Source organism: Macaca fascicularis, chromosome Y, assembly GCF_037993035.2.
Source record: "Macaca fascicularis isolate 582-1 chromosome Y, T2T-MFA8v1.1".
Taxonomy (NCBI): domain Eukaryota; kingdom Metazoa; phylum Chordata; class Mammalia; order Primates; family Cercopithecidae; genus Macaca; species Macaca fascicularis.
Genome location: NC_132903.1, coordinates 11,264,873 through 11,280,145, shown reverse-complemented (window position 1 = coordinate 11,280,145; position 15,273 = coordinate 11,264,873). Strand labels below are relative to the sequence as shown.

General features: G+C 39.4%; 1 protein-coding gene across 1 annotated transcript in view; it reads left to right on the top strand.

The window, feature by feature from the left end:
• The window catches only part of LOC141409523 (uncharacterized), a 62,020-nt gene that overhangs the window by 19,841 nt on the left and 26,906 nt on the right, over window positions 1–15,273 (top strand). The window contains exons 14-21 of the mRNA XM_074030520.1: window positions 5,095–5,166; window positions 5,907–5,957; window positions 7,822–7,893; window positions 8,628–8,678; window positions 10,566–10,637; window positions 11,372–11,422; window positions 13,241–13,312; window positions 14,044–14,094. Of these exons, the coding sequence (XP_073886621.1) occupies window positions 5,095–5,166; window positions 5,907–5,957; window positions 7,822–7,893; window positions 8,628–8,678; window positions 10,566–10,637; window positions 11,372–11,422; window positions 13,241–13,312; window positions 14,044–14,094 (492 nt within the window). The remainder of the gene's footprint in view (window positions 1–5,094; window positions 5,167–5,906; window positions 5,958–7,821; window positions 7,894–8,627; window positions 8,679–10,565; window positions 10,638–11,371; window positions 11,423–13,240; window positions 13,313–14,043; window positions 14,095–15,273) is intronic.

Below are 15,273 nucleotides of genomic sequence, written 5' to 3'. Positions count from 1 at the left end.
AGCCACCTTTTCCCTTCACTCAGGATATACCCCAGATATGTTACCTTGGTCTGACAAAGCTGTGCCTTCTTGGCGGATGCCCGGTATCCTTTTTCACCCAGTGCCTGGAGTAGATGCCTGGTACCTTGCATACAGGTTTCTTTTGTAGGAGCAGCCAAGAGGAGGTCATCCACATACTGGAGTAGGGTCACTTCTGGATTTTGGGTCCGGAAGTCGGTCAGGTCTCGATGAAGAGCCTCATCGAAGAGAGTGGGAGAGTTCTTGAATCCTTGGGAAAGCCGGGTCCAGGTCAATTGGCCTGAAATTCCTTTCTCAGGATCCTTCCACTCAAAGGCAAAGAGTTCTTGGCTTTGGGGGGCCAGAGGTAAACAGAAGAAAGCATCTTTTAAATCTAATACTGTATACCAGTCATAGCCTGGTTTTAAGGTGCTGAGTAAGTTGTAAGGATTGGGGACCGTGGGATTGATGTCCATGGTTCTTTTGTTGATTTCTCTCAAGTCTTGGACAGGCCTGTAATCCTGAGTACCAGGCTTTTTTACTGGCAGAAGAGGAGTGTTCCAGGGCGAGCGACAAGGTCGCAACACTCCGAGTTCTAGAAATTTGTTAATGTGCTGCCGAATTCCTATATGAGCCTCTCAGCTCATGGGATATTGCTTGATAGACACGGGCACCGCCGTGGGCTTCAGATCAATTATGATTGGGGCTTGATACTTAGCTAGCCCGAGTCCTCCCGTTTCCACCCAAGCTTGGGGAAAATCTTGCAACCAAATATCAGGGAGGCTAGTGATGACCGGAGCGTCGAAAAGCCGATGCTCATCTTGCAGAGACACAGTTAAGATTTGGATGGGCTGACCGTCCCGATTTAATACCTGGGCCCCTGTCTCGGAGAAATGGATTTGGGCTCCGAGCTTGGTCAGAAGATCTCGCCCTAGGAGGGGGTAGGGGCATTCAGGTACCACCAAGAAGGAATGTGTCACCATTCCTTGTCCAAGGTTAACTGTCCGGTGGTTAGTCCACTTGTGCAATTTTCCCCCTATTGCCCCCTGGACCCAGGATGTGCGGGAAGACAGGGGCCCGTCTGCCTTTGTCAAAACTGAATGTTGGGCGCCTGTGTCCACCAAGAAGGTGGTGGGTTGCCCCCCTACAGAGAGAGTTAGCCGGGGCTCGGGGGGGGCTCCAGAGCCTTGACACCCCTATTCGCTATCTTCACCTAGGGTGAGGACAGCGGCAGGTTTCTTTTGGTCTTTAGGACGCTTGGGGCAATCTTTGATCCAATGTCCCCGTTCTTTGCAGTAGGCACACTGGTCGTTTTCCACTTTTGGCCGCCTTTGCTTTTCTCCCTCTCTTCCTGGTCCTTTCTCTTTCACAACTGCTGCCAGGATTTTTGTTAAATGCTTATTTCTCACTCGGTCCCTACGATCCTCTCGCTCCATCTGTTCCTTCGCTAACCTGGCTTCCCTTTCCTCAGGGGTTTCTCTCTTATTATATACTTTTTTCTGCCTCCCTAACCAATTCCTGTAATCCATAGGTTTGGATTCCATCTAGTCTTTGGAGTTTTCCTTTGATATCTAATGCAGCTTGATCTATGAATGCCATAGCTACAGTAGCCTTATGTTCTAGGGCCTCTGGATCGAATGGGGTATACATTCGGAACCCTTCCAGAAGCCTTTCCATGAAGGCTGCCGGGCTTTCATCCCTTGCTGAGTTATGGTCCTTACCTTGGCCAAATTTGTGGGGCGCTTTCCTGCCCCTTTGAGACCCGCCAACAGAGCCTGGCGATAGATTCGGAGACTCTCCCTACCTGGTGCCGTTTCATAGTCCCAGTCTGGGCGGGTGAGGGGAAATCCCTCGTCTATTTCATTGGGAAGTTGGGTTGGGAGGCCTCCTGGTCCTGGCACATTTTTCCAGGCCTCCAGGAGGACTCGCTGGCTTTCTTCAGTGGTTAGGAGGACCTGCAAGAGTTGCTGGCAATCATCCCAAGTGGGCTGGTGAGTGAGGAGAATGGATTCTATTAACGAGGTTAGGGCCTGGGGGTCTTGGGAAAAGGAAGGGTTATGGGTTTTCCAGTTGTAGAGGTCAGAGGCAGAGAAGGGCCAGTACTGGACCGTGCGATTGACAGTACGGAGGGGAAAAAGGGAGGATTGCCAAGTAGAAGGGCCCTCTGGGTCCTCAGTCCGCCGCAAGCGGAGACGAGGAGGTGTCGGCGGCGGCGTCCGAGGGGTGAGCTTGGGCGGGGCTGGAGAAGGAGACGGGGTGGAGAGAGGGGCCAAGGGAGAAGTTGGAGAAAGGGTAGGGGCCGAGGTGGTAGAGGAAAGAGCCGGGGACAAGACAGGGGGCAAGGGTGAAGCGTAAGGTGGAGGTCCCAGAAGGGGGTTTTGAGGTGGAGGAGGCAGGGGGTCAAGAAGGAGGAGGTCCCTCTGGGGTTCGTCTGGGAGGACTGGCTTATGCGGGTCTGGATCCTGATTCTTTGGGGCTTCTAAGGCAAGGAGGGTAGATTGGGATGAGGAAGGGGAATGGAGGAAGGGTTTCACCCAAGAGGGAGGACTTCGGACCAGATCCTCCCAAGTAATTATGTAGGCCACCTGGTCTGGGTGTCCGAGTGGCCCAGGATCCATCACTTTTGCTTTAACCTGCAAGATAATTGAGAGGTTAAATGTTCCGTCCCGGGGCCACTCCCCATGGAGGGTTGGCCATTCGGACGAGCAGAATGTTTTCCATCGTCCCTTACGGACTTCTACAGAGAGATGGTGGGCTCGAGCCCGGACGTCAGGGAAGTGAGTCAAGGTTAGAGACAAAGGAGTCATCAACGTCTGTCCCATTCCGTCCACGTATAACAAGGACAAAACGAAAGAAACAAAGACAAAGACCAGGCAAGTAAGGAGAAGCCGCGCGGCCAGAGAGTGGCGCCACAGGATCACAAAATATTCAGATGGCAGGAGCAACTTGCCTACGGATTTAAGAAGGCTGACTGAGTCGTCAGCCTTTCCCCAGACTACCGCCAGGGCGTCCCCTGGGGGCATAAGTGGGAAGGTGCTGGACACGTCTGTTCCCCTTCCCCACTTAATTCAGAAGGAGTACTCCCCAGAGCTCAGAGTTAGCCGGCAAGACAGACAGAACAAAACGAAAGTACCTGGTGGGTCCGTTCAGTCAGCAGTCCGTGGCCCGGGCCAGATGGGTCTCCGCCGGATGGGTCGGGGGTCCTTGGACGAACTGTTGATTCCCTCCTGGGCAGGGGTCGCCGCGAAGGATCACCGACACGAGATTCACAGCAGAGAGTTATTTATTACTAGCGCGCTAGGGTCCCAAGCTCTAAGTTGGCCCTGGGACCCCGAGTGCTTGTTATAGGTTTTTTATATAGGCAAACACAAGTTCAAACACAGCTTAAGGCGCGAAATTCAAACAAAGCTTTAGGCGCGTGGTAATTGGGTCTAGCTATGGCCTGAGCAAGGTGTCTTGTTCTAATTGGTTAGAGCAGGACCTTATGAGGTTTTTTCTTGGAGTTGCTGATTCCGGGAACTTCGAGGCAGGGTGGGACCCCCGGAATTGGCAGGGTGGGACCCCATGAGGTTGTTTCCCGGAATTGGCAGGGTGGGACCCTATCAGGGTGGAACCCTATCGAGGCAGGGTGGGACCCTATCCAGAGCCACCTGGTGTTAATTTTTTTTATATGAGGCCTAGTTTCTAAGTTTTATGAGGCCTAGTTTCATCCTCAAGTACCTGCCTAGTTCATTTTTCTGTAAGATTAGGAATTCATCTAGCTGTTCTTTACTAGAGATGATTTCCAGATGCCTCCTCATGTAAATTGCTGACTTCTGGATATATTCTGGTTCTGGAATGGGTAGATTTCTGATCTGTTTTACTGTTGTCTATAAAACCCATGAATTTCGGGCATCTAATTTCTCTCATCCTAGTTACTTTGATGTTTAAAGTAGGATTTGACATACTGTATCACTTACTGTTGATAAATAATGTTTATTTTCTTCTTAGCTTATTTTATTTATGTGTTAGTTTAAAACATATTTTCTTTGATGAAAAATAAAGTAAGAAAATAGTGGAATTGTTCTTCAGTATCTCTCATTTGTTAACATTTTCCATGTACTTGAAACATGTATGGTGTACCTCTTCTTTTTTCTTCTCTGAACAATGGCTAGAAAAAAGCCCCACTTGTTTCTAATGTTTACTGTGGGCCATTACTGAATCTGGGTGTATTCTTGTATGCTGCTGCCCATATGTTTTCAATCAGAAAGTATGTATTTAAACATAGAAGATCTGGCCGGGCGCGGTGGCTCAAGCCTGTAATCCCAGCACTTTGGGAGGCCGAGACGGGCGGATCATGAGGTCAGGAGATCGAGACCATCCTGGCTAATACGGTGAAACCCCGTGTCTACTAAAAAATACAAAAAACTAGCCGGGCGAAGTGGCGGGTGCCTGTAGTCCCAGCTACTCGGGAGGCTGAGGCAGGAGAATGGCGTGAACCCGAGAGGAGGAGCCTGCAGTGAGCTGAGATCCGGCCACTGCACTCCAGCCTGGGTGACAGAGCAAGACTGCGTCTCAAAAAAAAAAAAAAAAAACATAGAAGATCTTACAGTGTCTTTTTTCCAGTTGTGGATTACATACTGCCCTTAGTTTTTTGAAAGAAAGTACAGAGAAGGCCATAGCATCTGTAAAACAACTACAGTATTACCCTGTAATATTGTTGAATACAAAACAGTCTAGAAGTATTTTGACATAGAAATAGTAAATGTGTTAGTTTAACCTACATTGAAATCTGTCTTAATAGAGCCTTATCACCAGTTTAAGAGATAACTTCTGGGTGGGCAGAGGTACACAGTAGGAATAAGGTAAACTCTGCCTGGTGTAATAGGCACTTATGTCATTTGTTCTTCCTCCCCTCCCAAAGGGTAGCTATTGAGAGAGAATGTTTCTTTCTTATTAAAGACAGCCATTCATTTAGAATTCTTCATAGTTTATATAGAAAAAGAATTAATATTTTAAAGTTTTTCATATTTTTGTTATATTGGGAATGATATTTCTTTCTAATTAAAAGAATATTTTACCATATTCATTCATTCATTCTGTGAAATTTATTTTCAGGCATATCCTGCTTATCCACATTCACCATGTCAGGTCATCACTGAATATCAGGTTCCTGTATATTATTATCAGGTAACTGAAGAGGGAGTAAAATGTTTTACTTTCAGATACTGTGTAGGCCTTTAACTTGTTTATACAAATTGCCTGAGTATTTTGTCATTTTAAACTCGTGAAATGTAAATAAATTTAAGAAAACACTTAGAATTGGTCTAGAATGAAGACCTCTGAGTTATTTTGAAGCAGTGGAATAAATTATGACAGGAATATACGAAGCGATATCATTTCTGTAGTGCAGTTTTTGGAGATTTGGTGTTCGCTTCTGTATTGCAGCATGTATTTATTTTTTCATTCTTGCCATCAAAGAGCTGAAATATCCAGAGGGACTTCCATGGATTTTGTGGAGATACAGAGTGAAATAAAGTTATTACCCAATTCTTAGACCACAGAATTCCAATTATATTTTTATTTTACCTTGCTGCTTCATGATAGTAGTTCTCTGGGTCTCTTTCCATAAATACGACAATATTTATGACTCATTACTGTATCTATCGTAATAAATTCAAAGAACTAGTATCTTTGAGATTTCCACAATGACATCTACAGAAAATTTGGGTAAAATGTGAGGTATTATATGTAGAAATAACAACAAGAACTTCAGGAATTCAAAACCTAAAGTACTTCTGTTTTCTATTGTCTTTTATTATAATAACAATGGTGCCGGCATGATAAGTATCTCAATATTGTGTATGTCATGTATTTGAAAATGTATAGGAATATTTGAATAATTTTGGTTTCCTTTTTGTTTTTTCAAGATACCACCACAGTGGCCTACTGGGGAGACCAGGAGTTACGCAGTACCTCTGGTAAAGTGAATGAGCCAAAATGATACTCCCTGTTCTTTCTTGATTTTATCCACATCATATATGCCCTACATATGTTTTTAAATCTTTAGGTGGGCAGATCACAAGGTCAGGAGATTGAGACCTTCCTGGCTAACACGGTGAAACGCCATCGTGTCTAAAACACAAACACCAGTTTAGCTGGGCGTTGCAGTGGGCATCTGTAGTTCCAGCTACTTGGGAGGCTGAGGTGGGAGAATGGTGTGAACACAGGAGGCACAGCTTATAGGGAGCCAGGATGGCATGACTGCACTCCAGTCAGGCTGACAGAGTGAGACTCTGTCTCAAAAAAAAAAAAAAAATCCTTCTTTATATTAATATGTTATTTTTTTTTTCTTTGTTTTTAACCCAATTATAATCTCCCATGGGAGCAACAGTGCCTTTTTCTCTTAGCTTTTGGGTGCTTCAGCAATGGCTGGTCCACATAATGATCAGTGTTCAGTTACTTGCTGATAGACTATATAATCCAGGAAAGGTGGTATTAATGTGACTTCAGAATGAGCATGTATCTGCTTGGAATCTGCCTCTGACTTTACTAGCCGAAAAAAACATTTCTTGAAGAGACACAGAAATGTTTTGTTGTTAATTACTCTTAAAAAACAATAGGAACAAATAAAAGGTACTCTAATACATCTGAACTGCTTTGCCCCCATGTAGCTAGTTCTAAAAATATTTGAAAGCAGCTGTCCTTCTGTGTCTGCCTAATTTATTCTTCTCTGAGGTTAGCAATTCACCTAGCTATTCTTTACTTGAGATGATTTCCAGATGCCTCCTCATATAGGCTGCTGAATTCTGGATGTATTGTGGTTCTGGAATGGGTAGATTTCCGATGTGTTTTACTGTATCTATAAATCCCATGAGTTTCTGGCCTCTAATTTCTCTCATCCTGTCTACTTTGATACTTGAAGAAGGATTTGACATACTCTGTCACTTACTGGTGGTAAATAACATTTATTTTTTTCTTAGTTCATGTTATTTATGTCTTAGTTTAAAAGACATTTTCTTTGATGGAAAATAAGTAACAAAATATAGTGAAATAGTTTTTCAGTGTCTCTTTTGTTGACATTTTCCATATACTTGAATAATGTAGGGGTATACCTCTGCTTTTGTTGCCTTCTCTGAACGATGACTAGAAAAAAAGCCCTAGTTGTTGCTAACATTCCGTGTGAGCCATTACTGAATCTGGGTGTATTCATATATGCTGCTACCTATATGTTTTCAATCATTAAGTATTTATTGAAACATAGAAGACATTATACTGTCTCTTTTCCAGTTTTGAATTATATACTGCCCTTAGTTTTTCAAAATGAAGTATAGAAAAAGCTTTAACATCTGTAGGAGAACTTACCTATAATATTGTTACCCTATTATACTGTCAGATCCTGTTTATTTTTGCCTGGACACCTAGGTTCAGTCAAAATAGTGTTACCCTATAATACTGTCAAATACAAAACAGTCTAGAAGTATTTTGACAAAGAAATAGCAAATGTATTAATGTAACTTACACTGAAATCTGTCTTAATAGAGCCTTATCACCAGTATAAGAAATAACTTCTGGTGGGCAGTATGTATAAGGTAAACTTTGCTGGGTGTAATAGTGACTTCTTATGTCATTTGTTCTCCCTCCCCTCCCAAAGGGTAGCAATTGACAGAGAATGTTTCTTTCTTCTTAAAGACAGTCATTCATTTAGAACTCTTCATTGTTGTATATAGAAAAATAATGAATATTTTAAAGTCGTTCATATTTTTGTTATATTGGGAATGATCTTTCTAATTAAAAGAATATTTTAACGTATTCATTCATTCTTTCTGTGAAATTTATTTTCAGGCATATCCTACTTACCGAAATTCACCGTGTCAGGTCATCACTGGATATCAGTTGCCTGTATATAATTATCAGGTAATTGAAGAGGGAGCAAAGTGTTTTACTTTCCGATACTATGTAGGCCTTTAAATTGTTTATACAGATTGCCTGAGTATTTTGTCAGTTTAAAGTAGTGAAATGTACGTAAAATTTAAGAAAACACTTAGAATTGGTCTAGAATGAAGACCTCTGTATGATTTTGAAGCAATGGAATAAATTTTGGCTGGAATATACGAAGCAATATCATTTCTGTAGAACAGTTTTCAGAGATTTGGTGTCCGCTTCTGTATTGCAGCATGTATTTTTTTTTCATCCTTGCCGTTAAAGAGTTGAAACATCCAGACTGACTTCCATGAATTTTGTAGAGATACAGAGTGAAATAAAATTATTACCCAATTCTTAGATCACAGAATTCCAATTATATTTTTATTTTAGCTTGCTGCTTCATGATAGTAGTTCTGTGGGTCTCTTTCCATAGATATAACTATATCTATGATCCATTAGCATATCTATCATACTAGATTCAAGGAACTAGTATCTTTGAGATTTCCACCTCCAGAAATTTGGGTAAAAGGTGAGGTATTATATGTAGAAATAACACCAAACACTTTGGGGATTCGAAACCTGAAGTACTTCTTTTGTCTATTGTGTTTCTTTTATTATAATAACAAAGGAGCCGGTGTAAGTACCTCAATGTTGTGTATATCATCTGTTTTTCCAAATGTATTGGAATATTTGAATAATTTTGGTTTCCTTTCTGTTTTTTCAAGATGCCACCACAGTGGCCTGTTGGGGAGCCTTGGAGTTATGCAGTACCTCTGGTAAAGTGAAAGAGCCAAACATATACTCCCTTTTCTTTCTTGATTTTTTCCATGTCATATATGCCCTACAAATATTTTAAATCATTTTTAGGTGGGCAGATCACAAGGTCAGGAGATTGAGACCTTCCTGGCTAACACGGTGAAACCCCGTCTCTACTAAAAATATGAACACAAATTTAGCTGGGCATTGTGGTGGGCACCTGTAGTCCCAGCTACTCAGGAGGCTGAGGCCGGAGAATGGTGTGAACCCAGGAGGCACAGCTTACAGTGAGCCAGGATGGCACCACTGCACTCCAGTCTGGGTGACAGAGTGAGATTCTGTCTCAAAAAAAGAAACAACAACAACAAAAATCCTTCATTATATTACTGTATTATGTTTTTTTGCTTTGTTTTTAACCCAATTATAAACTCTCATGGGAGCAACAGTGCCTTTTTCTCTCTCTGGGTTTTGGGTGCTTCAGCAGTGGCTGGTCCACATAATAATCAGTGTTCAGTTACTTGTTGATAGACTATAAAATCCAGGAAAAGTAATATTAATGTGGCTTTAGAATGAGCATGTATCTGCCTGGAATCTGCCGCTGATTTTACCAACCATAAAAAAATTTCTTGAAGAGAAACAGAAATGTTTTGTCATTAGTTACTCTTAAAAAAGAATAGGAATTTTAAAAAGTTATTACTTCTAATGCATCTGAACTGCTTTGCCCCCATGTAGCTAGTTCTAAAAATATTTGAAAGCAGCTGTCCTTCTGTGTCTGCCTAGTTTATTCTTCTCTGAGGTTAGCAATTCACCTAGCTGTTCTTTACTTGAGATGATTTCCAGATGCCTCCTCATATAGGTTGCTGAATTCTGGATGTATTGTGGTTCTGGAATGGGTAGATTTCCGATGTGTTTTACTGTATCTATAAATCCCATGAGTTTCTGGCATCTAATTTCTCTCATCATGGCTACTTTGATATTTAAAGAAGGATTTGACATACTCTATCACTTACTGGTGGTAAATAACATTTATTTTTTTCTTAGTTCATGTTATTTATGTCTTAGTTTAAAAGACATTTTCTTTGATGGAAAATAAGTAACAAAATATAGTGAAATAGTTTTTCAGTGTCTCTTTTGTTGACATTTTCCATATACTTGAATAATGTAGGGGTATACCTCTGCTTTTGTTGCCTTCTCTGAACGATGACTAGAAAAAAAGCCCTAGTTGTTGCTAACATTCCGTGTGAGCCATTACTGAATCTGGGTGTATTCATATATGCTGCTACCTATATGTTTTCAATCATTAAGTATTTATTGAAACATAGAAGACATTATACTGTCTCTTTTCCAGTTTTGAATTATATACTGCCCTTAGTTTTTCAAAATGAAGTATAGAAAAAGCTTTAACATCTGTAGGAGAACTTACCTATAATATTGTTACCCTATTATACTGTCAGATCCTGTTTATTTTTGCCTGGACACCTAGGTTCAGTCAAAATAGTGTTACCCTATAATACTGTCAAATACAAAACAGTCTAGAAGTATTTTGACAAAGAAATAGCAAATGTATTAATGTAACTTACACTGAAATCTGTCTTAATAGAGCCTTATCACCAGTATAAGAAATAACTTCTGGTGGGCAGTATGTATAAGGTAAACTTTGCCTGGTGTAATAGTGACTTCTTATGTCATTTGTTCTCCCTCCCCTCCCAAAGGGTAGCAATTGACAGAGAATATTTCTTTCTTCTTAAAGACAGTCATTCATTTAGAACTCTTCATTGTTGTATATAGAAAAATAATGAATATTTTAAAGTCGTTCATATTTTTGTTATATTGGGAATGATACTTCTTTCTAATTAAAAGAATATTTTAACGTATTCATTCATTCTTTCTGTGAAATTTATTTTCAGGCATATCCTACTTACCGAAATTCACCGTGTCAGGTCATCACTGGATATCAGTTGCCTGTATATAATTATCAGGTAATTGAAGAGGGAGCAAAGTGTTTTACTTTCCGATACTATGTAGGCCTTTAAATTGTTTATACAGATTGCCTGAGTATTTTGTCAGTTTAAAGTAGTGAAATGTACGTAAAATTTAAGAAAACACTTAGAATTGGTCTAGAATGAAGACCTCTGTATGATTTTGAAGCAATGGAATAAATTTTGGCTGGAATATACGAAGCAATATCATTTCTGTAGAACAGTTTTCAGAGATTTGGTGTCCGCTTCTGTATTGCAGCATGTATTTTTTTTTCATCCTTGCCGTTAAAGAGTTGAAACATCCAGACTGACTTCCATGAATTTTGTAGAGATACAGAGTGAAATAAAATTATTACCCAATTCTTAGATCACAGAATTCCAATTATATTTTTATTTTAGCTTGCTGCTTCATGATAGTAGTTCTGTGGGTCTCTTTCCATAGATACAACTATATCTATGAACCATTAGCATATCTATCATACTAGATTCAAGGAACTAGTATCTTTGAGATTTCCACCTCCAGAAATTTGGGTAAAAGGTGAGGTATTATATGTAGAAATAACACCAAACACTTTGGGGATTCGAAACCTGAAGTACTTCTTTTGTCTATTGTGTTTCTTTTATTATAATAACAAAGGAGCCGGTGTAAGTACCTCAATGTTGTGTATATCATCTGTTTTTCCAAATGTATTGGAATATTTGAATAATTTTGGTTTCCTTTCTGTTTTTTCAAGATGCCACCACAGTGGCCTGTTGGGGAGCCTTGGAGTTATGCAGTACCTCTGGTAAAGTGAAAGAGCCAAACATATACTCCCTTTTCTTTCTTGATTTTTTCCATGTCATATATGCCCTACAAATATTTTAAATCATTTTTAGGTGGGCAGATCACAAGGTCAGGAGATTGAGACCTTCCTGGCTAACACGGTGAAACCCCGTCTCTACTAAAAATATGAACACAAATTTAGCTGGGCATTGTGGTGGGCACCTGTAGTCCCAGCTACTCAGGAGGCTGAGGCCGGAGAATGGTGTGAACCCAGGAGGCACAGCTTACAGTGAGCCAGGATGGCACCACTGCACTCCAGTCTGGGTGACAGAGTGAGATTCTGTCTCAAGAAAAGAAACAACAACAACAAAAATCCTTCATTATATTACTGTATTATGTTTTTTTGCTTTGTTTTTAACCCAATTATAAACTCTCATGGGAGCAACAGTGCCTTTTTCTCTCTCTGGGTTTTGGGTGCTTCAGCAATGGCTGGTCCACATAATAATCAATGTTCAGTTACTTGTTGATAGACTATAAAATCCAGGAAAAGTAATATTAATGTGGCTTTAGAATGAGCATGTATCTGCCTGGAATCTGCCGCTGACTTTACCAACCATAAAAAAATTTCTTGAAGAGAAACAGAAATGTTTTGTCATTAGTTACTCTTAAAAAAGAATAGGAATTTAAAAAAGTTATTACTTCTAATGCATCTGAACTGCTTTGCCCCCATGTAGCTAGTTCTAAAAATATTTGAAAGCAGCTGTCCTTCTGTGTCTGCCTAGTTTATTCTTCTCTGAGGTTAGCAATTCACCTAGCTATTCTTTACTTGAGATGATTTCCAGATGCCTCCTAATGTAGGTTACTGAATTCTGGATGTATTGTGGTTCTGGAATGGGTAGATTTCCGATGTGTTTTACTGTATCTATAAATCCCATGAGTTTCTGGCATCTAATTTCTCTCATCCTGTCTACTTTGATATTTAAAGAAGGATTTGACATACTCTATCACTTACTGGTGATAACTAACATTTATTTTCATCTTAGTTCATTTTACTTATGTCTTAGTTTAAAAGACATTTTCTTTGATGGAAAATTAGTAACAAAATATAGTGAAATAGTTCTTCAGTGTCTCATTTGTTAACATTTTCCATGTACTTCAATAATGTGGGGGTATACCGCTGCTTTTTTCGCCTTCTCTTAATGATGACTAGAAAAAGAGCCCTTGTTGTTGCTAACATTTCGTATGAGCCATTACTGAATCTGGGTGTATTCAAGTATGCTGCTACCTATATGTTTTCATCATTAAGTATTTACTGAAACATAGAAGATATTATACTGTCACTTTTCTAGTTTGGGATTATATACTTCCCTTAGTTTTTCAAAATGAAGTACTGAAAAAGCCATACATCTGTAAGAGAACTTCATATTATTACCCTATAATGTTGTCAAATACAAAACAGTCTAGAAGTATTTTGACAAAGAAATAGCAAATGTATTAATTTAACTTATATTGAAATCTGTCTTAATAGAGCCTTATCACCAGTATAAGAAATAACTTCTGGGTGGGCAGAGGTACACACTATGAATAAGGTAAACTTTGCCTGGTGTAATAGTGACTTCTTATGTCATTTGTTCTCCCACCCCTCCCAGAGGGTAGCAATTGACAGAGAATGTTTCTTTCTTCTTAAAGACAGTCATTCCTTTAGAAATCTTCCTAGTCGTATATAGAAAAATAATATTTAAAGTCGTTCATATTTTTGTTATAGGGGAATGATACTTCTTTCTAATTAAAAGAATATTTTAACGTATTCATTCATTCTTTCTGTGAAATTTATTTTCAGGCATATCCTACTTACCGAAATTCACCATGTCAGGTCATCACTGGATATCAGTTGCCTGTATATAATTACCAGGTAACTGAAGAGGGAGCAAAATTTTTTACTTTCACATACTATGTAGTCCTTTAATTTGTACAGATTGCCTGAATATTTTGTCATTTTAAACTAGTGAAATGTACATAATTTTAAGAAAACACTTAGTATTGCTCTGGAATGAAGAGCTCTGTATTATTTTGAAACAATGGAATGTATTTTGACAGGAATATATGAAGCAGTATCATTTCTGTAGAACATTTTTCGGAGGTTTTGTGTCTGCTTCTGTATTGCAGCATGTATTTTTTTTTTCATCTTTGCCGTCAAAGAGCTGAAACATCCAAACTGACTTTCATGAATTTTATAGAGTGAAATAAAATTATTACCCAATTCTTAGATCACAGAATTCCAATTATATTTTAATTTTAGCTTGCTGCTTCATGATAGTAGTTCTCTGGCTCTCTTTTCATGGATATGACTATATTTGTGACCCATTACCCTATCTATCATACTAAATTCAAAGAACGAGTATCTTTGAGATTTCCACAATGACATCTCCAGAATATTTGAGTAAAAGGTGAGGTATTATATGTAGAAAAAACAAGAACTTCGGGGATTTGAAACCTAAAATACTTCTTTTGTCTATTGTGTTTCTTTTATTGTGATAACTGAGGATCCGGCATGATAAGTACCTCAATATGGTGTGTATCATGTGTTTTTAAAAATGTATAGGAATATTTGAATAATTTTGGTTTCCTCCTTGTTTTTTCAAGATGCCACCACAGTGGCCTGTTGGGGAGCCCAGGAGTTACGCAGTACCTCTGGTAAAGTGAATGAGCCAAACATATACTCCCTTTTCTTTCTTGATTTTTTCCACATCATATGCCCTACATATGTTTTTAAATCTTTTAGATGGGCAGATCACAAGGTCAGGAGATTGAGACCTTCCTGACTAGCACAGTGAAACGCCATCTCTTCTAAAAATACAAATACCAATTTAGCTGGGCATTGTAGGGGACATCTGTAGTCCCAGCTACTTGGGAGGCTGAGGTAGGAGAATCGTGTGAATCCAGAAGGCACAGCTTACAATGAGCCAGGATGGCATGTCTGCACTCCAGTCTGGTTGACAGAGGGTGACTTTGTCTCAAAAAAAAAAAAAAATTCTTCTTTATATTAATGTGTTATGTTTTGTTTCTTTGTTTTTAACCCAATTATAATCTTCCACGGGAGTGACAGTGCCTTTTTCTCTCTCTGGCTTTTGGGTGCTTAAGCAATGGCTGGTCCACATACTGATCAGCGTTCAGTAACTTTTCGATAGACTATATAATCCAGGAAATGTAGTATTATTGTGGCATTAAAATGAGCATGGTGCCTGGAATCTGCCTCTGACTTTACCAGCCATAAAAAAATTTGAAGAGAAACAGAAATGTTTTGTTGTTAATTACTCTTAAAAAAGAATAGAAACAAAAAAAGAAGTATTACTTCTAATACATCTGTACCGCTTTGCCCCCATGTAGCTAGTTCCAAAAATATTTGAAAGCAGCTGTCCTTCTGTGTCTGCCTAGTTTATTCTTCTCTGAGGTTAGCAATTCACCTAGCTATTCTTTACTTGAGATGATTTCCAGATTCCTCCTCATATAGGTTGCTGAATTCTGGATGTATTGTGGTTCTGGAATGGGTAGATTTCCGATGTGTTTTACTGTATCTATAAATCCCATGAGTTTCTGGCCTCTAATTTCTCTCATCCTGGCTACTTTGATATTTGAAGAAGGATTTGACATACTCTATCACTTACTGGTGGTAAATAACATTTATTTTCTTCTTAGTTTATTTTATTAATGTCTTAGTTTAAAAGACATTTTCTTTGATGGAAAATAAGTAACAAAATATAGTGAAATAGTTTTTCAGTGTCTCTTTTGTTGACATTTTCCATATACTTGAATAATGTAGGGGTATACCTCTGCTTTTGTTGCCTTCTCTGAACGGTGACTAGAAAAAAGCCC